General features: G+C 48.4%; 1 protein-coding gene across 1 annotated transcript in view; it reads left to right on the top strand.

Annotated features, from left to right (window-relative positions):
• Window positions 1–22066, top strand: part of LOC147114535 (matrilin-4-like) — a 38414-nt gene extending 16348 nt beyond the window's left edge. Inside the window, exons 5-10 of the mRNA XM_085992274.1 lie at window positions 5930–6052; window positions 12168–12581; window positions 15764–15766; window positions 16069–16221; window positions 18377–18469; window positions 20728–22066. Of these exons, the coding sequence (XP_085848400.1) occupies window positions 5930–6052; window positions 12168–12581; window positions 15764–15766; window positions 16069–16221; window positions 18377–18469; window positions 20728–20783 (842 nt within the window). The 3' untranslated portion in view covers window positions 20784–22066. The remainder of the gene's footprint in view (window positions 1–5929; window positions 6053–12167; window positions 12582–15763; window positions 15767–16068; window positions 16222–18376; window positions 18470–20727) is intronic.
• Window positions 22067–25321: the final 3255 nt, after the last annotated feature.

A 25321-nucleotide genomic window follows, 5' to 3' on the forward strand; every position in this document is an offset into this window, starting at 1 on the left:
CTCCATGTTTCAGCCTCTCCAATCCTGTCCACCCCTGAAACAGCCGGTTAAAAGTCACACCTGTGACGGTGATGCACTATCCCTCCTCATCCTTCCCGACCTGTCTGCAGCCATTGTCACGGGTGACCACTCCATCCTCCTCCAATATCTCTCCTCCGTCGACCAGCTGAGTGGGACTGCCCGCGCCTGCTTCCATTCTTGTCTATCCAGTCGTTGATACGCTTATCAATTACTTCATAAAAGGTGATGAGTCGAAGAAGAGATGATGAGTCGAAAGAAGAGATGAATAAGGCTTTTATTAGCTAAGAAGAGACCATGCTTCTTCGTGAGTGACTGAACAAGTCTGAACGAAACCCACACAGTGGTGGGTGGAGTCAGCTGAGGCATGCCTCCATACACAGCGCCACCCAGAGGTGGCAATATACAATACAGTGGTTTACCACATTCACCCCTTGTTTAATGTGAAGTCCGGCGGGGTGAAGGGTACTACAAGTTAAGTCTATCAGGAGGCCTTGTCTGACGTCCTGATCGTCGTGGTGGCGGCGGTGGTGTTGCAGCATCTGACGTCGGGTCTGGTGTCTGGGTGGTTGGCGAAGATTCCTGGGGCTTTGGCATGCCGTCTGCAGGGGTTGGGTTGGGAGGGGTGGTGGGGGATAACAGTGGTAAGGGGGATAGCGGTGGTAAGGGGGATAACGGTGGTAATTCAGGGGTACCCGAGGGTGCGAGATCTCGTATGGAGACCGTGTCCTCCCGCCCGTCTGGGTATGTCACCCAGGCATACTGGGGGTTGGCGTGTAGGAGGTGCACCCGCTCGACCAGGGGGTCCGTTTTATGCGTCCTCACGTGCCTCCGCAGTAGGACGGGCCCAGGAGAAGTCAACCATGCCGGTAGCGAGGTTCCCGATGTAGACTTCCGGGGGAAAACGAACATTTTCTCATGAGGGGTCGCATTAGTGGCAGTACAAAGCAGTGACCGAATGGAGTGGAGCGCTGCAGGGAGGACCTCCTGCCAGCGGGAGGTCGGAAGGCCCTTAGATTTTAGTGCTAAGAGGACTGCCTTCCAAACCGTCGCGTTCTCCCTTTCCACCTGGCCGTTCCCCCGGGGGTTGTAACTGGTGGTCCTGCTCGTGGCGATACCTCTTGTTAGCAGGTACTGCCGAAGTTCGTCGCTCATGAACGATGAGCCCCTGTCGCTATGTATATAGCTGGGGAACCCGAACAGAGCGAAGATGTCATTCAGACACTTGATGACCGTGGTACTGGTCATGTCTGGGCAAGGGATGGCAAAGGGGAAACGGGAGTACTCATCAACTATGTTGAGGAAGTACACATTGCGGTCAGCGGAGGGGAGGGGCCCTTTAAAATCGACGCTCAGGCGTTCGAAGGGGCGGGTGGCCTTGATCAGGCTTGCTCTGTCCGGCCTATAGAAGTGCGGTTTGCACTCGGCGCAGATTTGGCAGCTCTTGGTCATGGTCCTGACCTCCTCGATGGAGTAGGGCAGGTTACGGGATTTGATAAAATGGAAAAACCTGGTGACCCCCGGGTGGCAGAGGTCATTGTGGAGGGACTGCAGCCTATCACTCTGCGCGTTGGCGCATGTACCACGTGATAGGGCATCTGGGGGCTCATTGAGTTTCCCTGGCCGATACAAGATATCATAATTGTAGGTGGAGAGTTCGATTCTCCACCTCAAGATCTTGTCGTTCTTGATTTTACCCCTCTGCTTATTATTAAACATAAAAGCTACTGAACGCTGGTCAGTGAGCAGGGTAAATCGTTTCCCGGCCAGGTAATGCCTCCAGTGACGCACCGCTTCTACAATAGCCTGGGCCTCCTTTTCGACGGAGGAGTGTCTCGTCTCGGGGCCCTGGAGGGTCCTTGAGAAAAAGGCCACGGGTCTGCCCGCCTGGTTAAGGGTCGCGGCTAGGGCGAAGTCGGAGGCATCGCTCTCCACTTGGAAGGGGATGGACTCATCCACCGCGTGCATTGCGGCCTTCGCGATATCGTTCTTGATAAGAGTGAAGGCTGCACACGCCTCTGGTGTCAGGGGGAAGGAGGTGGCTTTGATGAGGGGCCTGGCTTTGTCTGCATAGAGGGGCACCCACTGGGCGTAGTAGGAGAAAAACCCCAGGCATCTCTTCAGTGCTTTTTGGCAGTGGGGAAGGGGTAGCTCCATTAGGGGGCGCATTCTGTCGGGGTCGGGCCCGATGACTCCGTTCTCCACCACGCAGCCGAGGATGGCCAGGCGCTTGGTGTGAAACATACATTTTTCCTTATTGTACGTTAGGTTCAGCCGTTGGGCCGTACGGAGGAAATTTGCTAGATTAACGTCGTGGTCCTGCTGGTCGTGGCCGCAGATGGTGACGTTATCCAAATAGGGGAAGGTTGCCCGCAGCGCGTTCTGGTCAACCATTCGGTCCATCTCCCTTTGGAAGACCGAAACCCCGTTGGTGACGCCGAAGGGGACCCTAAGGAAGTGGTAGAGGCGGCCGTTTGCCTCGAAGGCAGTATACTGGCGGTCCTCATGGCGGATGGGCAGCTGGTGGTACGCTGACTTAAGGTCGATGGTGGAGAATACTTTGTATTGCGCAATCTGATTGACCATATCAGATATGCGAGGGAGGGGGTACGCGTCCAGCTGGGTGTACCGGTTTATGGTTTGGCTGTAGTCGATTACCATGCGGCGTTTTGCAGTGGTTTTAACGACTACAACCTGGGCTCGCCAGGGGCTAGTGCTACCTTCGATAATGCCCTCCTTCAAGAGCCGCTCCACCTCAGAGCTGATAAAAGCTCTGTCCCCGGCACTGTACCGCCTGCTTTTGGTAGCGATGGGTTTACAGTCGCGGGTGAGGTTAGCGAACAGGGGAGGGGGGGGGACTTTTAATGTGGAAAGGCTGCAGGTGGTTTGCAGCGGGCGATTTAAAAGTTGTTGGTTGCAGACTGTGAGTGGGGGGAGGGGTCCACCGTATGCTAGTGTGACACTCTTAAGGTGGCACTGAAAATCCAACCCTAGCAGGACGGCAGCGCAAAGACGGGGCAGGACTAGCAGTTTAAATTTTTTATATTCAGTGCCCCCTACTGACAGGGTCACCACACAGTAGCCGCTGATGTCCATTGACTGGGACTTGGACGCCATAGAAATGCGATGGTGCGTTGGCAGAATCGTGAGGGAGTGGCTACGTACCGTGTCGGGGTGGACGAAACTCTCTGTGCTCCCGCTGTCGATCAGGCAACTGGTGGCGCGGCCGTTTACCGCGATATCCATCATGGAGCTGGATAGATGGTGAGGGTGGCCTTGATCCAGCGTCACGGAGGCCAGTATGTGGCTTAGTGAGTCACTATAGTCATCCGCCGAGACGGTGGTCGGTTCCGGTGACGAAATGGCGGTTGAGTGCGTTGGATACGATGGCGGCGGATGCCATGCGGCCGGGGGTACACAAAATGGCGGATAAGATGGCTGCTCCCACGGCCCGCACGCTGCGCTGCTGGCTGGCTTCCCCTTGCAGGCGTTAGCGTAATGGCCTTTCTTCCCGCAGCCCGAGCAGGTAGCTGTCTTAGCTGGGCAGTGCGCTCTGGGATGTTTTAACTGGCCACAGAAATAGCATTTTTGGGCCTGGTTACTGGGCATCGAAGCAGTTCTTACCGGAGGCTGCTGTCTCGGTTGGGTCGCTGCAGCGGTTGGTGCCGGGGGGCGGCGGTCCCGTGTCCCACGGTTTCGATTGCCATGTCTCGGCGCCGTTACGGGGGTATGCCTCGAGGTTTCGGTGGGCCTCCTCTAACGAGAGCGCAAGGGCAATGGCCGTCTTCAGGTCGGGTTCCTTGCTTTCTAGCAGTCTCTGCCGGGTGTGGTCTGACTGGAGGCCCCTGACGAAGGCATCACAGGCGAGTCCCTGCGCGTGCTCCACAGCCGTTACCGCTTTACAATCGCAGTCTCTGCAGAGTGCCAGTAGCGCCCGTGCAAATGCCCCTACCGATTCTCCCGGTTGCTGCCTGCGGGATCCCAAGAGGTGTCGGGCGTAAATTGTGTTCACTGGGCGCGTATATTGCCCTTTTAGTAGCTCGAGGGCCGCCACGTACGTATTAGAGTCCCGGATTAGCATATATACTTGATGGCTCACCTGGGCGGTCAAAATTTTCAGTTTGTGATCCTCCTCTGTAACCTGTGAGATTGCGAGGAAGGATTCAAAGCAGCTCAGCCAGTGTTCAAACTTGGCTGATGCACCCACATCTTGAGGGTCGAGGTCCAGGCGTGGTGGTCTGAGGGCTCTCAGCAATGTCTGCTGTATCCGTTGCTGTTGTTGCTCCTCAGGTGTCGCCATTTAACTTTTAGCTAATAAAATTGATACGCTTATCAATTACTTCATAAAAGGTGATGAGTCGAAGAAGAGATGATGAGTCGAAAGAAGAGATGAATAAGGCTTTTATTAGCTAAGAAGAGACCATGCTTCTTCGTGAGTGACTGAACAAGTCTGAACGAAACCCACACAGTGGTGGGTGGAGTCAGCTGAGGCATGCCTCCATACACAGCGCCACCCAGAGGTGGCAATATACAATACAGTGGTTTACCACAGTCGTAGCCAGAGAATTTCCTGCAATGGTTTCTCTTCCTGCTCCCGCTCTGTTGCCTCTGGTGTCCCCCGAGGATCTATCCTTGGCTCTCTCCTATTTCTCATCTATTCGCTGCTCCTCGGCGACATCATCCGAAAACACAGCGTCAGGTTCCACATGTACGCTGGCGACACCCAGCTCTACCTCACCGTCACCTTATCTGAGGAAGGATGTTCTTGCCATGGAGGGAGTGCAGCGAAGATTCACCAGACTGATACCTGGGATGGCAGGAATGACATATGAGGAGAGATGGGTCGATTAGGCTTATATTCGCTAGAGTTTAGAAGAATGAAAGGGGATCTCATTGAAACTTATAAAATTCTAACAGGACTAGACAGACTAGATGCAGGAAGGATGTTCCCGATGGCGGGGGAGTCCAGAACCAGGGGTCACAGTCTAAGGATAAGGGGTAAGCCATTTAGGACAGAAATGAGGAGGAATTTCTTCACCCAGAGAGTGGTGAACCTGTGGAATTCTCTACCACAGAAGGCAGTAGAGGCCAAATCATTAAATATATTCAAGAAGGAGTTGGATATATTTCTTAAGGCTAAAGGGATCTGGGGAGAAGGCAGGGACAGGGTACTGAATTTGGATGATCAGCCATGATCTCATTGAATGGTGGAGCAGGCTCGAGGGGCCGAATGGCCTACTCCTGCTCCTATCTTCTATGTTTCTATGTTTCTCTCTCGACCCAAGGCTGAGCAAGACTGTTCGCAACCTTGGCGTCGTATCAGACCCTGAGCTGAGCTTCCCACCCCATATCCTCTCCATCACTAAGACTGCCTACTCCCACCTCCGTAACATCGCCCGTCTCCGCCCCTGCCTCCGCCCATCTGCTGCTGAAACCCTCGTCTATGCTTTTATTACCTCCAGACTCGACTATTCCGACGCTCTCCTGCCCGACCTCCCATCTTCCACCCTCAGTAAACTTCAGTTCATCCAAAACTCTGCTGCCCCGTGTCCTAACTCGCACCAAGTCCCGTCCACCCATCAGCACCCCTGTAATCACCGTCATAAATTAGCGCCCGGTCCAGCAACACCTCCTCTATCTCTACCCTATCAAAACCTTTCATAATCTTAAACAACTCTATCAGGTTTAATTGAAAACTCAAAAAGGCCCAAGACTATGCTTTTTGTTAGAGGGGTGGCGGGTGGAGGGAGGTTGTAGCACTGGATTCCTAGTGGTATGTGCGGAAAGGTAATTAGATGCTCACTTGTAATTTCTTTCAAATAGGTTTATAATAAATACCTTGACTGCGGAGGGAACAGTGACAGCTGCTTTATATTAATGCACTCAATATTATTTTCTGCCCATATTACAGGAATTGATTTCTGCGTCCTGGCCAGGCATAACTGTGAACATGATTGTGTGAGCACGGAAGACAGTTACCTCTGCAGATGTCGGATAGGATACATACTTAACCCCGACGGAAAGACCTGCCAGCGTACGTCCTTCACCATCCATCTCACCACTTATTCTCTTCGCTTTCTGTTAAACCTTGCCCTATAATAGAAGAAAGACTTGTATTTCTATAGCGCCTTTCACGACCTCAGGACGTCCCAAAGCACCTTACAGCCAATGAAGTACTTTTTGGAGTGTAGTCACTGTTGTAATGTGGGAAACGCGGCAGCCAATTTGCGCACAGCAAGCTCCCACAAACAGCAATGTGATAATGACCAGATCATCTGTTTTAGTAATGTTAGTTGAGGGATACTTAGGGAAATAGTGCCTTTCTTCGAAATAGTGCCATGGGATCTTTTATGTCCACCTGGGAGAGCAGACGGGGCCTCAGTTTAACGTCTCATCCGAAAGACGGCACCTCCGACAGTGCGGCACTCCCTCGCTACTGCCAGCCTGGATTTTTGTGCTCAAGTCTCTGGAGTGAAACTTGAACCCACAACCTTCTGACTCAGGGCTGAGTGTGCTACCTACCCACTGAGCCACAGCTGACACTACAAATAACAAGTTCATTTATTCTAATCCAACAAATATTTGCAGAAACGTTCATTTGGTCATATGATGAGCTTAGATTTTACCTCTGATCGTCGTCAACAGAAAACAGTACATCAGCTGGACATGATTGTTAAAATGTCCCCATCAATCAAACCGCACACACTAGGGGGTCCACCAGTCTAGCTTTGCACGGGAGAGTCCAGATACAGGGGTGGCTATTCAGTAACTGTCAGCTGTGACTCAGTGGGTAGCATTCTCACCTCGGAGTTACGAAGGTTGTGGGTTCATAGTCCCACTCCATGAGACTTGAGCACAAAAATCTAGGCTGACACTCTAGTGCAGTACTGAGGGAGTGCCACACTGTTGGAGATGCCGTCTTTCAGATGAGATGTAAAACCGAGGCCCCGTCTGCTCTCTCAGGTGGACGTAAAAGATTACACGGTCACTATTTCGAAGAAGAGCAGGGGAGTTCTCCCCGGTGTCCTGGGGCCAATATTTATCCCTCAACCTACATAACAAAAACAACAGATTATCTGGTCATTATCACATTGCTGTTTGTGGGAGCTTGCTGTGCACAAATTGGCTGTCGCGTTTCCTACATTACAACAGTGACTCCACTTCAAAAAGTACTTCATTGGCTGTAAAGCGCTTTGGGACGTTGTAAAAGGCGCTGTAGAAATGTAAGTCTTTCTTTAGTTACAAGAAATTAAAACCAGTTTTCAATTGCTGGATTCTTAAAAAAAAATAGCTGTGCAGATAACCAAAATTGGTCTGCTGAGTATGCACAAGTTGGCCTCCATATTTCACACGGGTGATCATGCTCATTTTGCAAAGAGATTTTTGATTTGCTAATGGCCCGCCCTCATTAACTGGACAAATGATGGCCGTTCCAACCCGCACCTTTGACTTCTCAGCACTGCTTTGCCTCACACTGACCATTATTTCAGTAGCAAGCCCATTGCAGTGCATGCGTGCTTTCATCTCAGGGGCGGGGGACGTGGGGTGGAAAGCTAGATAAGGGCCGAGAACCAGAGGACACAGATTTAAGGTGATCGGCAGAAGGACCAAAGGCGACGTAAGAAAAAACCTTATTACTCAGCGAGTGGTTAGGATCTGGAATGCGCTGCCTGAGCGGGTGGGTGGAGGCAAATTCAATCATGGCTTTTTTCAAAAGGGAGTTGGATAAGTACCTGAAGGAAAAAAAATTCACAGGGCTATGGGGAAAGGGCGGGGGGAGTGGGACTAGCTGAAGCGCTCTTGCAGAGAGCCGGCACAGGCTTGATGGGCCGAACGGCCTCCTTCTGTGCTGTAACCATTCTATGATTCTATGAATCTAAGTACGAGGGAGAAAGGAATAGAGGGTTGTGCTGATAGGGTGAGATGAAGACGGGTGGGAGGAGGCTCGGGTGGAACAGAAACACCGGCACGGACCAGTTGGGCCGAATGGTCCGTTTCTGCGCTAAACATTCTATGTAATTTCCCGTGTCGTCATCCAAAATTGGAGCCTCCCTCCCCCTGCCCAAGAATTCTGGAACGTGTGGAAAACTCCATGGCCATTTCGGTGACTTCAGATTCACCTAGCTCAAGCCCTCCCTCTACAGGATGGAGCGCTCACTGCAACGCTATCCATCGCGATAGGTTGAAGGTAGAATGTAAATCTTACCCGACCACGTGGACTGAAACTATTCTAGGGCCTGGTGACAAACTTTTTTTTTAGGCCAGACCTGTATAATTAAATAAACAGGCAGAACATTCTTAAAATAAATTGCTTAGCAAACATTAGCTGGGGGAAGAAAAATAGCCGTGGGAATTGCCAGGATAATGGCATTAATGCCTGGTGGTTTTGTGACACTATTCACATAAGAACATAAGAATTAGGAGCAGGAGTAAGCCATGTGTTTTTTTTGTTGCATTGTCCTGGCCCTTCTCGCTCAGGCCTGGTGTGTATCTGATTTGAGACTTGGAGCGTGTTTCTGCCTGGCACGAGAGTGGGAGTGTGTGAGAGAGATGGGATACTGACGTTTTCACTGAATGAGAATGGGTCTGACTGGCTTTCCACCGCCCCCCTCCCCCCACCCCCCCGGCCCCTGTATGGATCAACTTACTAAGTAAACTCTACATGATGGCCCAGAATTTGCGATGGGTAATAACAGCGAACGAACAGCGCTCGCCGTTATTACCCCTTTGAAACTGACTGCAGCTTCAGGATGTAGCGTGTGCGCATCCTGACGTGGAAATCCTGAAGTTGTGGTCAGTCATTCACTGCTCCGACGGTGACTGCGCTGGGGCCCCTCCCCTCCTCCCCAATAGCCGACAATCAGTATAACCGGGGAAACTGCCGAAAACCTCAGCTTTTCCGCGGTAATATCGTGGTTAAACACCCCGTTAAAAGTCAGACCCTGAAATAATAACAGGAAATGCTGGAAATACTCAGCAGGCCAGGCAGCATCCGTGGAGAGAGAAACAGGGTTAACGTTTCAGGTCTGGGACCCTTCATCAGAACTGGAAAAAGCTGGAGATGTAACAGATATTAAGCAGGCGCAGAGACAGTGGGGGTGGGGGGGTGGGGGGGTGGTTAGGAGGGGAGGAAGGAATTGAAAGAACATACTGTGAAAATGTTGCAAATGGGAATGGCAAAATCATACAGCATGAAAAATGGGGGCAGGGATTATTATATGAAATTGTCGAACTCTATATTGAGTCCGGAAGGCTGTAAAGTGCCCAATCGAAAGATGAGGTGCTGTTCCTCGAGCTTACGTTGAGCTTCATTGGAACAATGCAATAGCCCGAGGACAGAGAGATCAGAGTGGGAGTGAAGCGGTGAATTAAAGTGACAGGCGACCGGAAGCTCAGGGTTACCCTTACGGACTGAACGGAGGTGTTCCGCAAATCGGTTGCCCAATCTGCGTTTGGTCTCCCCAATGTAGAGGAGACCGCATCGTGAGCAGCGAATACAGTGTACTAGATTGCAAGAAGTACAAGTAAATCGCTGTTTCACCTGGAAGGAGTGTTTGGGGCCCTGGACAGTGGGAAGGGGGGAGGTAAAAGGGCAGGTGTTGCATCTCCTGCGCTTGCATGGGAAGGTGCCGGGGGAAGGTGAAGGGCTGTTAGGGGTGATTGAGGAGTGGACCAGGGTGTCGCGGAGGAAGCGGTCCCTTCGGAATGCTGAAAGTTAGACATAGAAACATAAAAACATAGAAGACAGGAGCAGGAGTAGGCCATTCGGCCCCTCGAGCCTGCTCCGCCATTCAATGCGATCATGGCTGATCATCCAAATTCAGTACCCGGTCCCTGCTTTCTCCCCATACCCCTTGATCCCTTTAGACTTAAGAAATATATCCAACTCCTTCTTGAATATATTTAATGAATTGGCCTCTACTGCCTTCTGTGGTAGAGAATTCCACAGGTTCACCACTCTCTGGGTGAAGAAATTCCTCCTCATTTCTGTCCTAAATGGCTTACTCCTTATCCTTAGACTGTGACCCCTGGTTCTGGACTCCCCGGCCATCGGGAACATCCTTCCTGCATCTAGTCTGTCCAGTCCTGTCAGAATTTTATAAGTTTCAATGAGATCCCCTCTCATTCTTCTAAACTCCAGCGAGTACAAGCCCAATCGACCCAATCTCTCCTCATACGTCATTCCTGCCATCCCAGGTATCAGCCTGGTGAATCTTCACTGCACTCCTTCCATGGCAAGAACATGCTTCCTCAGATAAGGTGACCGAAACTGCACACAATACTCAAGATGTGGTCTCACCAAGGCCCTGTACAACTGCAGCAAGACATCCTTGTTCCTGTACTCAAACCCTCTCACTACGAAGGCCAACATACCATTTGCCTTCTTAACCGCCGGCTGCACCTGCATGCTTACCTTCAGCGACTGGTGCACAAGGACGCCCAGGTCTCGTTGCACTTCCCCTTCTCCCAATCTATTGCCATTCAGATAATAATCTGCCTTCCTGTTTTTGCCACCAAAGTGGATAACCTCACATTTATCCACGTTATATTGCATCTGCTATGCTTCTGCCCAATCACCCAACCTGTCCAAATCATCCTGGAGTTTCTCGGCATCCTTCTCACCGCACACACGCCCACCCTGTTGGATTAGGTGTAACTGGGGTTTTAGCAGCGTATTGACTGCGGCATAAAGGTTATGGCCCTGAAAAACTAGCTCTAATTTTGTGGAGTGTCAAATTTCTCCATGATAATAAAAATTACAATTTTTAAGAAACTTTAAAAAAAAAATTACACATTTTTTAAAAGTTTGTTCATCTTTATTTCAGGTTGGCCTTTTTCCCCCATGCGAGAGCCCCGAATCTTTGTTTTGCTCTCAAACATTTTTAAGAAGTCAGATTAAAAGCAACTTCTTCACTTCCTGCTCCCATCTGTGAGAATTCTGCAATGTGGTTGGCAGCTTGTTGACGTCACGGCAGATTCCCGTGAATTCCCACCAACGTTCCGTCTTATTTTATTTCGGGCGGGCGGCCCCTTTAAGGGGCTGCGTGGCCCGTTCACAGTTTCGCGCGGACACGCACCTCATAGGGATCGCTGATTCCCACTACAATTATCTCAATTGCACGCTGAGAAAGGCCAACTCCTCGCCACAGAGATGGCGAGATCTAAGCGGGCAGCTTTCTTCGGGGCCAGCAGCGAACGCCTTCGCTTCGCTGCTGGCTGAACATTTCGGGTCATTGCATAGAACTTGCAGCACAGAAAACCGGAAATTCAGCCCAACTCACTGGAGCAGGGAATTGCAGTCTAAATCCACGTCCTAAAATGTCAAGTCATCCCATACTGCTTTTCTTCCATAAGAACATAAGAATTAGGAGCAGGAGTCGGCCATTCAATGAGATCATGGCTGATCATCGACCTCAACTTCACTTTCCTGCCCGATCCCCATATCCCTCAATTCCCCTAGAGTCCAAAAATAATATACTCAATGACTCAGCATCCACAGCCCTCTAGGGCAGAGAATTCCAAAGATTCACAACCCTCTGAGTGAAGAAATTCCTCCTCATCTCGGTCTTAAATGGCCGACCCCTTATCCTGAGACTATGCCCCCTAGTTCTAGACTCTCCAGCCAGGGGGAAACAACCTTTCAGCATCTACCCTGTCAATCCACATCAGAATCTTGTATGTTTCAATGAGATCACCTCTCATTCTTCTAAACTCCAGAGAGTATCGGCTCGATCTACTCCTCATAGGACGGCCCTCTCATCCCAGGGATCAATCTAGTGAACCTTCGTTGCACCGCCTCCAAGGCAAGTATATCCTTCCTTAGATAAGGAGACCAAAACTGTGCACAGTACTCCAGGTGTGGTCTCACCAAGGCCCTGTACAACTGTAGCAAGACTTCCTTACTCTTATACTAAACCCCCTTGCAATAAAGACCAATATGTCATTTGCCTTCCTAACTGCTTGCTGTATCTGTTAGCCAAAGACAAGATTTCCTGGACCTGCATTTATAGCGTTACCTCCTGCACAGGGACTAAAAAAGCGTGCATTAAATATTTATTTGAGATTAGCAATGAGCATCCTCATGACATGAACCTATGTGTGGGCCATGCACTATGCTTAATGTCCATTCTTATGTTTGGCTGCTGTAGAGTGTTCCAATGACGCAATGGACCTTGTCTTCATCATTGACGGATCCAAAAGCCTTGGAGCACGGAATTTCCAATCGGTGAAACAGTTTGTCAGCAACATGGTGGATGCGTTGGAAGTTGCGCCGAACGCAACTCGAGTGGGTCTGGTGCAGTACTCCACGAAAGTCCGGACGGAATTCCCTCTCAGACGCTACAGCACGGCCAACGAGGTCAAGGCGGCAGTGAGCCGCGCGAAATACATTGGCCGGGGGGCCGTGACTGGACTCGCTCCAAAGCAGCTCTTTAGAAACAGTTTCAAGGTGGCCGAGGGGGCTCGAGCGCTTTCGGAGAGCGTCCCAAAGATCGCGGTCGTGTTCACTGATGGGCGTGCGCAGGTCGACATCGCAGAATGGGCAAATAAAGCAAAGCAGAACGGTAATGTGCCCGGCTGCATTTCAACATTGTAATGACAACCAAAAAGGGTAATCTCCCACAGAATCACACAGCGCAGGAGGCCATTCGGCCCATCGTGCCTGTGCCGACTCTCTGAAAGAGCTCTCCAATTAGTCCCACTCCCCCTGCTCTTTCCCCGTAGTGCTGCCAATTTTTCCATTTAGTATTTATCCAATTCCCTTTTGAAAGTTACTATCCACTAGAGACAATGCAATATACAGGAAACTCTTTGGTATCCGGCACCAACGGGACCGGCGTGTTGCTGGTTGATCAAAAATTCCGGATGACGGAGAGGGTTATCTACCGAGGCTATTTTTAACAAAGAAAAATAAAAAAATCAAGAAATGTGCAGTACAGAGTAATTGGGTACTCACCTACAGAATGTTGTGTTAAATGGATGGTGGAAGATGCTTGATTAAGTACAGTACTGCCAGTTGAGGGTAATGCAATGCAATGACTACCAGCAGCGTGGGAGACACACAGTACCCCTGTAAAATGGCGGATCAGAAGAGACTACCGGCAGCGCGGGAGAGTCAGACTCCTGTTATTGAGGTGTTCCGACTTCCGACAGCGCCAAGAAGCCGAGTAGTGGCAGTTTGGAGAACTACCCCCGCTGACTAACTCGGCCACCGCGGGAGACTCGGACTCGGCAACATTGCTGGTTATTGAGGTGTTGTTTTCGGAGTGAGAATTTTGCCGGTTAATAGAGAATTCTGGATATTTAGGTGCCGTTTAAACAAGAGTTTCCTGTAGATCAGCCGTGGCTCAGTGGGCAGCACCCTCGCCTCCGACGTCAGAAGGTTGTGGGTTCAAGTCCCACTCCAGAGACTTGAGCACAAAAATCTAGGCTGACACTCCCAGTGCAGTGCTGAGGGAGTGCTGCACTGTTGGAGGTGCTGTCTTTCGGATGTTAAACCGAGATCCCGTCTGCTCTCTCAGGTGGATGTAAAAGATCCCATGGCACTATTTTGAAGAAGAGCAGGGGAGTTCGCCCTGGTGTCCTGGCCAAAAAAAAGTTGGTGGAGTACAGCTAGACTGTATATGCCGAGTGCTGTAAATTTTGAACTTAATCAGAATCATAGTCGTACTCTTGACTCAATCTTTTAACTTATTTAAATTCTAATTATTTCGGAATATTGGTTTCCAATTGTGGATAAAACAGCACTGTAACAAACTGACATACCCCACAATAACTGCCCTATTGTTGTTTTTCCCACACATGAAATTCAATAACATGGCGCATTAGCAAAGGACACTTCAGTGCAGTATTGAGAGAGTGCTGCATTGCCTTTCGGATGAGACGTTAAACCAGGGCCCTGTCTGCCTGTTCAGATTGACACGAAAGATCCCAAAGCGCTATTCAAAGAGCAGGAAGTTCTCCTGGTGTCCTGATCAATGCCACTAAACAGAATAACTGGCAATTGCTGTTTGCGGGATCTTGCTGTGCACACGTTGGCTGCTGTGTGTGTGCCTACATAAACAGTGGTTACACTTTAATGTAATACATGGGTTGGAATGCACTTTGGGAAGTCCTGAGGTGGTGAAAGAGACTATATAAATCAAAGTTCTCGTCTCGATTCTGTATTTCAACAAAGAATTGAAGAAACTATTGATATGCTGATAAAATCATCTGTAGTAAGCCCATTATCTTTTTTTTTTATTCGCTTATGGGATCTGGGCATCGCTGGCAAAGCCAGCATTTATTGCCCATTCCTAATTGCCCTTGAGAAGGTGGTGGTGAGCCGCCTTCTTGAACCGCTGCAGTCCATGCGGTGAAGGTACTCCCACAGTGCTGTTAGGGAGGGAGTTCCAGGATTTTGACCCAGCGACGATGAAGGGACGGCGATATATTTCTAAGTCAGGATGGTGTGTGACTTGGAACGGAACTTGGAGGTGGTGGTGTTCCCATGCGCCTGCTGCCCTTGTCCTTTTAGGTGGAAGAGGTCGCAGGTTTGGGAGGTGCTGCCGAAGAAGCCTTGGCGATGGTGCACACTGCAGCCATGGTACGCCGGTGGTGGAGGGAGTGAATGTTTAAGGTGGTGGATGGGGTGCCAATCAAGTGGGCTGCTTTGTCCTGGATGGTGTCGAGCTTCTTGAGTGTTGTTGGAGCTGCAACTCATCCAGGCAAGTGGAGAGTATTCCATCACACTCCTGACTTGTGCCTTGTAGATGGTGGAAAGGCTTTGGGGAGTCAGGAGGTGAGACACTCGTCGCAGAATACCTAGTCTCTGACCTGATCTAATACTATACAGAGCATTAAACTACTCAGTCTACATTTTAGCATCTGACAGGAGCCTGAGGCACAGAGCGCCTTCCAGGGTTAAGACTTCAAAATATAGCTTGCAGGCAGAACTGAAAAATGTTACATTACTTTATTAAAAAATCCATTTTAAACCATCGAAAGTTACACAATTCTCGTGAGAAGAGCCTCACAGAAAGAAAAACTTGCATTTCTATAGCGCCTTTCATAACCTCAGGACGTCCTAAAGCACTTTACAGCCAATGAAGTACTTTTTGAAGTGTAGTCACTGTTGCAATGTAGGAAACACGGCAGCGAATTTGCGCACAGCAAGCTCCCACAAATAGCAATGGGATAATCACCATAAAATCTGTTTTTGTGATGTTGATTGAGAGATTAATATTGGCCAGGACACCGAGGATAACTCCCCTGCTGTTCTTCGAAATAGTGCCCATGGGATCTTTTACATCCACCTGCGAGGGCAGACGGGGCCTCGGTTTAACGTCTCATCAGAAAGACGGCACCTCCGACAGTGCGGCGCTCCCTCAGCACTGCACTGGAGTGTCAGCCTAGATTTTTGTGCTCAAGTCTCTGGAGTGGGACTTGAACCCACAACTTTCTGACTCAGAGACGAGGGTGTTACCAACTGTGGAGAGGTTTAGGGAGGGAATTCCAGAGCTTAGGGCCTCGGCAGCTGAAGGCACGGCCACCAATGGTGGAGCAATGGAAATCGGGGATGCTCAAGAGACTAGAACTGGAGGAGGGCCGAGATCTGAGGGCTGTCGGGCTGGTTACAGAGACAGGGAAGTGTGAGGGCATGGAGTCAATGCTCCCTTTAATTTTTTTTGGGGGGTGCGTGGTCCCTTTAAGGGATTGCATGGCCCATGCAAAATACCGTGCATGTGTGTTTTTTCCGATTTAAAAGCCGGTGAGCCGGCTGCGCGGGAGCATGCAGTGCGCTGCGTGGTCGCACAGCTTAATGGGAACATGGCATGGCGTAGAACTGAAAAGAAGGAGGGAGAGTTTAAAAAAATCGAACAAGCCGAGTCCAGGTACCTCCTCACAGGAAGGGAGGGGAAATGAACAAGCCAGTCACCGGGGACTGTTAGCGCAACTCCTGAGAGCTGCAGCAAGAGTAGCGCCTGCTTCCCACACGACACCATAGGACACAGAAGGCAAAGAGAAACAAAATACAGAAAATGTGACATACTCATGAAACTGTCTCAACAGGTATCAACATATATGCTGTTGGGGTTGGCAGGGCGATTGAAGAAGAATTACAACAAATTGCTTCATTTCCACAAGACGAACACTTGTATTACACAAAGGACTTCAGGACCATGGGCGAAATTGCTGAAAAACTGAAAGCACAGATTTGCAAAGGTACTTCGAGTAACATAAGAAATAGGAGCAGGAGTCGGCCATTCGGCCCCTCGAGCCTGCTCCACCATTCAATGAGATCATGGCTGATCTTCTGCCTCAACTCCATTCACCGGCCCTATCGCCATATCCCTTGATGCCCTTACTAGTCAGAAATCTATCGACTTCTGTTTTCAATATACCCAATGACTGAGCCTCCACAGCCCTCTGGGGTAGAGAATTCCAAAGGTTCACCACCCTCTGAGTGAAGAGAATTCTTCTCATCTCAGTCCTGAATGGCACTGAACATGCACTGAAATTCCTGCTAGAATTCATACAAGTAACATCAGGACTTGAAAAGCATAATTCCTGCCCTGCGGCAGGCAAAGTGGGAAGAACATTGGAGAGAGTACTAACTGTGTCTCTAATCAGCTGGAGTACAGCAAGTAACTCTTTATCCATTTACAGTCGCTTTTGTGCTTTCCTATGAACAGAATGGGCCTGAATTTGCGGTCGGAGGCGGATGCCTCTGAACCGCAATAAATCTACGCACCTACCTGATGGTCCCTGATCCACGGAGACTTGCGCGCCTGGGCCTCTACGCCCAACCAATCAGAAAGGGGGATTCCCATTATGCTTACGGGAGATTCCATTTATGCACGGAATCCCCATAAGCATATTAGGAATCCCCCCAAAAAACACGTGCACAACAATGAAATAAAGAAAAATCATTACATGTTTAAAATGAATTGAAATACAATTTAATTAAACATTTAAAACAAAAATTTATAAAATAAATGTAAACATTTTTCAAGGGGCCAAAAATAACACAAACTTATTTTACAGGTTTTTGAATTTTGAAAATGATTTAAAACATTTCATTTTAAGATTTATTTTCACCCTTACGCTGGTAAACACAGGCCCGACGCCTGCTTTTACCAGGCGTAAGAGTTTCACGGGCACTCGCTGGGCAAGGGTTGGGCAAATCTCTCAGCCAGCGGATGTCCATTTCCCGGGGATGCGGAGGATCTGCCGAGAAGATTCTTGACAGATCGCAAGCTCCGGGTTTTCGCGCATGCCTGAAACCCCAGAACCTGCGAGGTGCTTACGCGGTCCTCGGCCCCGGGAAATCCGGGTCTATGTGTTTCTGATGTAATTCGTTGTAAATTTAAGGTTTAAAAAAAAAACCTGGCAGGGAGAGGAATTTGCAGTTTAAAGTCGTGGTGAAAATGTGGAACCTGCTGCCACGTGGAGTGGTTGAAGCAGACAGCATTGGTGCACTGGGGTGATTTGATCGAGGTGTACAAGATTATGACGGGTTTGGATAGGCTAGACGGGGAAAGGCTGTTCCCACTAGTTGATGGTACAAGGACTAGGGGACACAGATTTAAGCTTTTGGGAAAGAGATACAGGGGGGACGTGAGGGAAAACTTTTTTATGCAGCGAGTGGTGAGGACCTGGAACTCGCTGCCGACGGAAGTGGTGGAAGCGGAGACACTCAATGTTTTCAAGGGGAGACTGGATAGGCACTTGAGGGAAATAAACTTGCAGGGTTACGGGGATAGAGTGGGGGAATGGGACTGACTGGATTGCTCTACAGAGAGCCGGCACAGACTCGATGGGCCGAATGGCCTCCTTCTGTGCCGTCATGACTCTATGACTTAAGCAGGGGTTTGATGCATACATGAGGGAGCAGGGATTAGAGGGATAGAGAGGCGGGATTAGCAGAGGTAATTAGAGTGGGAGGAGACTAGCGTGGATCATAAACGCCGGCATAGACCAGCTGGGCCGAATGGTCCTGTTTCCGTGCTTCAGATTCTATGTAATTGGAGGAAGGAAGTGTTTAGCCCTGATGGTCCGGCCATCGCGGTGTGGGGCCGGCTTGATGGACCAACTGGTCTTTTCCTGCCCGCCCATCGATTTCTCATGTAATTCCACGTGTACGAAATTCTACGACAAGTACGGCTTGGGTCAGCGAAAGGCGAAATGTGGCCGGAACTTCCAACCTCAGCAGGGGCGTAAAAAGCGGAGCCAATGAAAAGGACAAGTGGGCGGGGTGGGTATAACAGGCGGTTGATCCGTCACTGCTTGATTTCTGCCCCTGCAGAAGTTGCAAGACCCACCCGATGAACCATCTACACCTGAGCTCAATTAATACACGTATACTAATTGTTTACAGGAAATCCGTCACTTGGGGATCAATGCAAGTGTGAAGCAGTTGTAACATTCCAGATTCATGCTGATGAAGAAATACGAAGATTAACCCATAAATATATCCTTTCAATGTATCGTGCAACAGTGTTTGGTTGATTTTCGATTTTCTTCTCCGCCGCAGTGAAATACAATCACATATTTATTCTGTGTGTGCAGATTTATTTCAAATTGTTTTATAGACATTTTGCTGGCAACGGGCATCACAGTAGAGGAGCAGAGGGACCTTGGAGTGCAGGTCCACAGATCGCTGAAGGTAGCAGGACAGGTAGATAAGGTGGTTAAGACGGCATATGGGGTACTTGCCTTTATTAGCCAAGGCATAGAATATAAGAGCAGGGAGGTTATGCTTCAACTGTGTAAAACACTAGTTAGGCTGCAGCTAGAGTACTGCGTGCAGTTCTGGTCACCACATTACAGGAAGGATGTGATTGCACTAGAGAGGGTACAGAGGAGATTTACGAGGATGTTGCCTGGGCTGGGGAATTTTAGCTATGAGGAAAGATTGGATAGGCTGGGGTTGTTTTCTTTGGAACAGAGGAGGCTGAGTGGAGACTTAATTGAGGTGTGTAAAATTATGAGGGGCCCAGATAGAGTGGATAGGAAGGACCTATTTCCCTTAGCAGAGAGGTCAATAACCAGGGGGCAGAGATTTAAAGTAATTGGTAGAAGGATTAGAGGGGAGTTGAGGAGAACTTTTTTCACCCAGAGGGTGGTGGGGGTCTGGAACTCACTGCCTGAATGGGTGGTCGAGGCAGAAACCCTCATCACATTTAAGAAGTACTTGGATATGCTGTAACCTACCGGGCTACGGACCAAGAGCTGGAAAGTGGGATTAGGGTGGAGAGCTCTTTGTCGGCCGGCACAGGCACGATGGGCCGAATGGCCTCCTTCTGCGCTGTGACCTTCTATGATTCTATGAACTGCTCCATTAAAATGAATCAATGTATTCCTCAATCTATCCGGTGATTTCTATAACATGTATTTAAAATTCATCTGAGCAACAGGTTCATACAAACGTGATGGTAGGAAAAGACCTGCTGGCCCATCAAGCCTGCCCCACACCATGGCTGGAGCATTGTGACCAGACACTTCATACCTCCCCACCGCCCGCCCACCCCATTAATTTAATTTTACACCAGCTATTGTGGTTTCACCATCCAAAGGCAACCTACCCCACCAGCCCAGTTCCCAGCTGAGGGTATTTTCGATCTGTTCTCAGACCTGTGCCAATAGCAGGTATGTGTGGTAATGCGTAACAAAAACTGTCCAATGTAGAATCATAGAATGATTACAGCACAGAAGGAGCCCATTCGGCCCGTCGAGCCCGTGCCGGCTCTCTGCAAGAGCGCCTCAGCTAGTCCCACTCCCCCGCCCTTTCCCCGTAGCCCTGCAATTTTTTTTCCTTCAGGTACTTATCCAATTCCCTTTTGAAAGCCACAATTGAATCTGTCTCCACCACCCTCTCAGGCAGCGCATTCCCGATCCTAACCACTCGCTGCGTAAAAAAGTTTTTCCTCATGTCGCCTTTGGTTCTTCTGCCAATCACCTTAAATCTGTGTCCTCTGGTTCTCCACCCTTCCGCCAATGGGAACAGTTTCCCTCTATCTACTCTGTCCCGACCCCTCATGATTTTGAACACCTCATGTAGGGGGAAACGGTATGATACCTGGGATGAGAGGGCTGTCCTGTGAAGAGAAATGGAGTAGAATGGGCAGACATTATTTAGAAGAATGAGAGGTGATCTCATTGAAATGTGTAAAATTCTTAGAGGGCGTGACAGGGTAGATGCTGAGATATTGTTACCCATGGATGGAGTGTCTAGTCATAGTTTCAGTATAAGGGGTCGGCCATTCAGGACTGAGATGAGAGAAATGTCTTCACTCAGAGGGTTGTGAATCTTTGGAATTCTCTACCCCAGAGGGCTGTGGATGCTCAGTCGTCGAGTATATTCAAGACTGAGATCGATAGATTTTTGGACTCTAGGGGAATCGAGGGATATGGGGATAGTGCAGGAAAGTGGAGTTGAGGTGGAAGATCAGTCATGATCTTATTGAATGGCGGAGCAGGCTCGAGGGGCCGTGTGGCCCACTCCTGCTCCTAAGTCTTATGAATCCACAGCAACATTAACCTTCTATTTACCCATTTAACTACAATCGAGAACAAAACATGGCCTCAAATGTCAAAATTTAAATGCGTTTGCTAACCCTGAAGTTGTTGAAGCAATTTATACAAGTCTATCGTATTTGACCATTGCAGATAAAAAAAGGTAACCAGCAATTGCCAGCATTTTAACTTGAGTTCCTTAACTAGAACCACTGGATGAAGTGATGAACAGGCTGAAGATTGTGGAGAACTATTTCAAAGCCAAGTAGACACAGCAAAATGAATACATTTGCCCGTTTCCACTGTAAATGAAGACTGTAGTTTGATGCATTGTGTTATGTCTCCTAATCAGGTAACCAAACACTGTCATTATACATATTTTATGGCTGCCAAGGTAATTACGTCAAACCGGCAAAGGAAAAATGATATTACTGCCTCTATTACCCACCTTTGTGAAACAAATTGTACATGGAGTGTTTTTTTTACATTCATATGCCACATTAGCAAGTCGACAACTTATATACTTTTAACAAGTTAATCTCACACTGCTATAATAAAAGTGCCTGAGAGTTCATACTTTAAGTTCAATATACCCAGTAAGAACTCGCCCACTTCTAGTTCCATCACAGATCCTTTTAAGGGCAGGAAATGCTGGAAACACTCAGCAGGTCAGGCAGCACCTGCGGAGAGAGAAACAGAGTTAACGTTTCGAGTCGAACCCTGGGATGGCAGGACTGTCGTGTGAGGAGAGATTGGGTCGACTAGGCCTTTATTCACTAGAGTTTAGAAGGATGAGGGAGGATCTCGTGGAAAGGTATAAAATTGTGACAGGGCTCGACAGACTGGATGCAGGGAGGTTTCCCCTGGCTGGGGGGGTCTAGAACGAGGGGTCACTGTCTCAGGATACGGGGTAGGACATTTAGGGCTGAGATGAGGAGAAATTTCTTCACTCAGAGGGTGGTGAACCTGTGGAATTCTCTACCACAGAAGGCTGTGGAGGCCAAGTCACTGAATATATTTAAGGAGGAGATAGATTTCTAGATGCAAAAGGCATCAAGGGGTATGGGGAGAGAGCGGGAATATGGTATTGAGATAGAGGATCAGCCATGATCATATTGAATGGCGGAGCAGGCTCGAATGGCCTATTCCTGCTCCTATTTTTCTATGTTCTGACGAAAGGTCACCAACCTGAAACGTTAACTCTGTTTCTCTCTCTCTTCACGACCCGCCGAGTGTTTTCCAGCACTTTGTTTCCAGTTCAGATTTCCAGCAACCGCAGTATCTTGCTTTGGTACTAGCATTTTAAGGGGATGCTTTACAAAATATTTCATTTTTTGAAAACAAGCTATTGTAGCTCAGTGTACACTGCAACCTGTGTACTTTACGCATATTGCCATAATTCTCTTGCAAAAAGCACTAAAGATTCGGGGGCGTTTGTTTTCTGCTGCAGAAGACATTTCTTCCAATCATTCCCCCCCCCCCCCCGATGACCCTGTTTCCAAAAAGTGATTAAACAGATGTACCAGTTTATGTTTATATTAAGTTTAAGCAAATAAAAACCAAAGAGGAAAAGCTGACCAAATGCATTGAGTTTGTCTTGAATCCACTTTACAGCCTTTCTTCCCCACCCCCAAAAAAACTAGCCAACATACGAGTTTGAAAACCCTAAACGAACATCCTTTCTTCTTCCCAGTTAAGAGAAAAATTGCTGTAAAATGATAACACAAATGAAGTCACAGTTGTAATAAAGCTTTGCAACTCTCCCACAGCACAGAATAGTCCTCTTAGACCCCAGGTGCTCAGTTCTGAATTGAAACATTAAGACTGAAGATATGTTTAGGGTTGCAAAATTCTGGGAATTTTTAAAAGAGGAAACTTTCCATGGGAATTTTCGGGAATTTTGAGTTTTTTTGCACACTGATGGTTTTTGTCTCTGACCCTTATATTATCTTTGTCGTCAAAATAGACATACTGTTCCATACAAATAAAAACAGGCTTTCAAAACTTTATTTAGGTTATAATTTTGAACTTTATTGAACCCCCACAAAAAAGACCCATCTAAAATAAAATAAAAAGAGCGTCAGCTTATTTAGCCTGTAATTTGTCCTTATTTTGTCCCTTTGAGTCTTCTACTCATGAATCTTCTGAGTCTTCTACTCCTCATTGCTCCTCCTGATTCTCTGACTCTGGCTCTGACGTGTCCATTTCCTCCTCTGTGTCAGTGTCTAGCTGTGTGGTGGACACTTCTGTATCTGGCTCAATAAGTTGTAGGTTCGCCCGGATAGCCACCAGTTTCTCCACTCTCTTGTTAGTCAGCCTGTTGCGCACCTTTGTATGCGTATTCCCAAAAAGTGACCAGTTTCGTTCAGAGGCCGCTGATGAAGGTGGGATTTGGAGTATCACCGATGCAATAGGTGACAGGGCCTCAGATGCACAAAGTCCCTTCCACATGTCCCTCGTACATTTGACCACCCATCTGAGATAACTGCAACACAGTCTGCCATCGCTATCGTTTCTTTGAGCTTTCCTTGGACTCTGTTATACTCAGCCTCCAGCGAATAAGTAGACAAAGCATGTCTGGTGGGAGGACAGTATGCAGGGTGAATAACCTTGAAAAATCTCTTCCAGTACACATTGGCTGTGAGCATGAGGGGTGAGCCTGTTGCATATACAGCTCGAGCAAGGCACTCATCTGCATTCTTCTGGCTATGGTTATCCATTGTATCAAAGAACCTTCCAAGTGGGCCAGGAGTTGCTGATGATAAGGAGCCTGATGCTGAATGAGAACCATCATCTTCTTGAATGGAAGCAGAGGAACTCTGGGCTGACTGCTGTGAGCTTTGAGTGAAGTTGTTGCATTTGGATAAATGCTGCTGCATCTTTGTGGCATTCTTTACATATGGCTTTCTACAGTGTTTGCACATGTACACAGTCTTTTCATCTTTAATGCCTGGGGTAAAATGCTTCCACACATCCGACAGTAAACGTGGCATTGTTCTATGCAGAGAAATAAAGGGCATTCATCTCTGTGTCGAACTGCGGTCGATCAGCACGATTGCAACAGGGTGAGTACATTTTTGCTGATGCTCCATGTGATGGAAGCATGACCTGTACACACACGACGCTACATCACCAATAGTGTATTATTTTGTATATTTTAAATTGAAGGACAACAGAGTTCAACAAGTAACTGGTTTATTTGGTATAAAGTCTGATTTACTTACTGCATCATCACATCAGCAGAAAACAAAATGACTTCCTTCAGGACCCCTAACCTGGATCTTAAAAAAACTATAGCAGTCTTACAGATGCCTGCAGGCCAATCACAATTCGATATGCAAATATTATAAATAGAGGGAGCTAATCGCTCATCCACTCATCCAACCAATCAGGACACATTTGTTCACAGTAACACACAAAACTTGTAATTATTAAAACAAGCCAAGTAAGAAGATAAACATATATTGATTAAGAAATTCCTTAATAATTAAGATTCCATCTCTGTTAGTAATTTTAAGAGAGGACCTGTGGAAAAAAAAGAAAGAAATACAAAAAAAACAATATTATGCTAGCATGTGCTTTTTTGGGCAAAATTCCCAAGCTAAACTTCCCGTGGAAAATTTCCGGAAATTTACCGGAAACTTTCCACCCCTTTGCAACCCTAGATATGTTGCCTCGCTGCAACCAAGCAGTATGTGGTCATACTAAAATTCTCTAATTTAAAAAGTGAACTATTCCAATTTTCCAAAGGTTAATTCACAGGAGTAGTGGACTGCCTATAAAGCTGCTGATGCACTGTTCTACGAGGCTGATGTACTGGAGAGGTACCACCAACGCTGCCTCCATTGGCAGGATAGACGCACCAACGTCAGTGTTCTTGTTCAGGCCAGCATCGAAGCTTTGACCATGCTCGATCAGCTCCAGTGGACGGGTCACATCATCCGCACGCCCGATACGAGACTCCCAAAACAAGCGCTCTACTCGGAGCTCCGGCACGGCAAGAGAGCCCCAGGTGGGCAGAGGAAACATTTCAAGGACACCCTCAAAGCCTCCTTGATAAAGTGCAATAGCCCCACCGACACCTGCAAATCCCTGGCCCAAGGCCGCACAAAGTGGAGGAGAAGCATCCAGGAAGGCGCCGAACACCTCGAGTCTCTTCACCGGGAGCAAGCGCAAGCCAACCCAAGCACCTCGCCCACCCGCCCCTTCAACCACCTGTGACAGAGACTGTAGGTCCCGCATTGGGCTCATCAGTCACCTAAGAACTCATTTTTAATGTGGAAGCAAGTCATCCTCGGTTCTGAGGGACTGCCTAAGAAGACGACCCTGTAATATATATTATTCTGCAGGTCGAGTCCCTGTGCAGATTGGGAATATACTCCATCAATTCTGGGCTACAGCTCACCAGCACCTAGTGCAAGTCACACTTAAATGGTGGGAAAGGGGAGACGGGAGTCAGTCTGACTTCTCACAGGCTCAATGATCTGCTAAGGAAAACAAGCCTCTCTATAGCACCTTTCATGACCACCGGACGTCCCAAAGCGCTTTAGTCACTGTTGTAATGTAGGAAACGCAACAGCCAATTTGCACACAGAGGTGTCTCAACTCCTGACTCCCCAAAGCCTTTCCACCATCTACAAGGCACAAGTCAGGAGTGTGATGGAATACTCTCCACTTGCCTGGATGAGTGCAGCTCCAACAACACAAAGAAGCTCAACGCCATCCAGGACAAAGCAGCCCACTTGATTGGCACCCCATCCACCACCTTAAACATTCACTCCCTCCACCACCGGCGCACTGTGGCTGC

The sequence above is a fragment of the Somniosus microcephalus genome, chromosome 7 (assembly GCF_052327205.1).
Source record: "Somniosus microcephalus isolate GS21.2 chromosome 7, FLI_Smic_1.0, whole genome shotgun sequence".
NCBI lineage: Eukaryota > Metazoa > Chordata > Chondrichthyes > Squaliformes > Somniosidae > Somniosus > Somniosus microcephalus.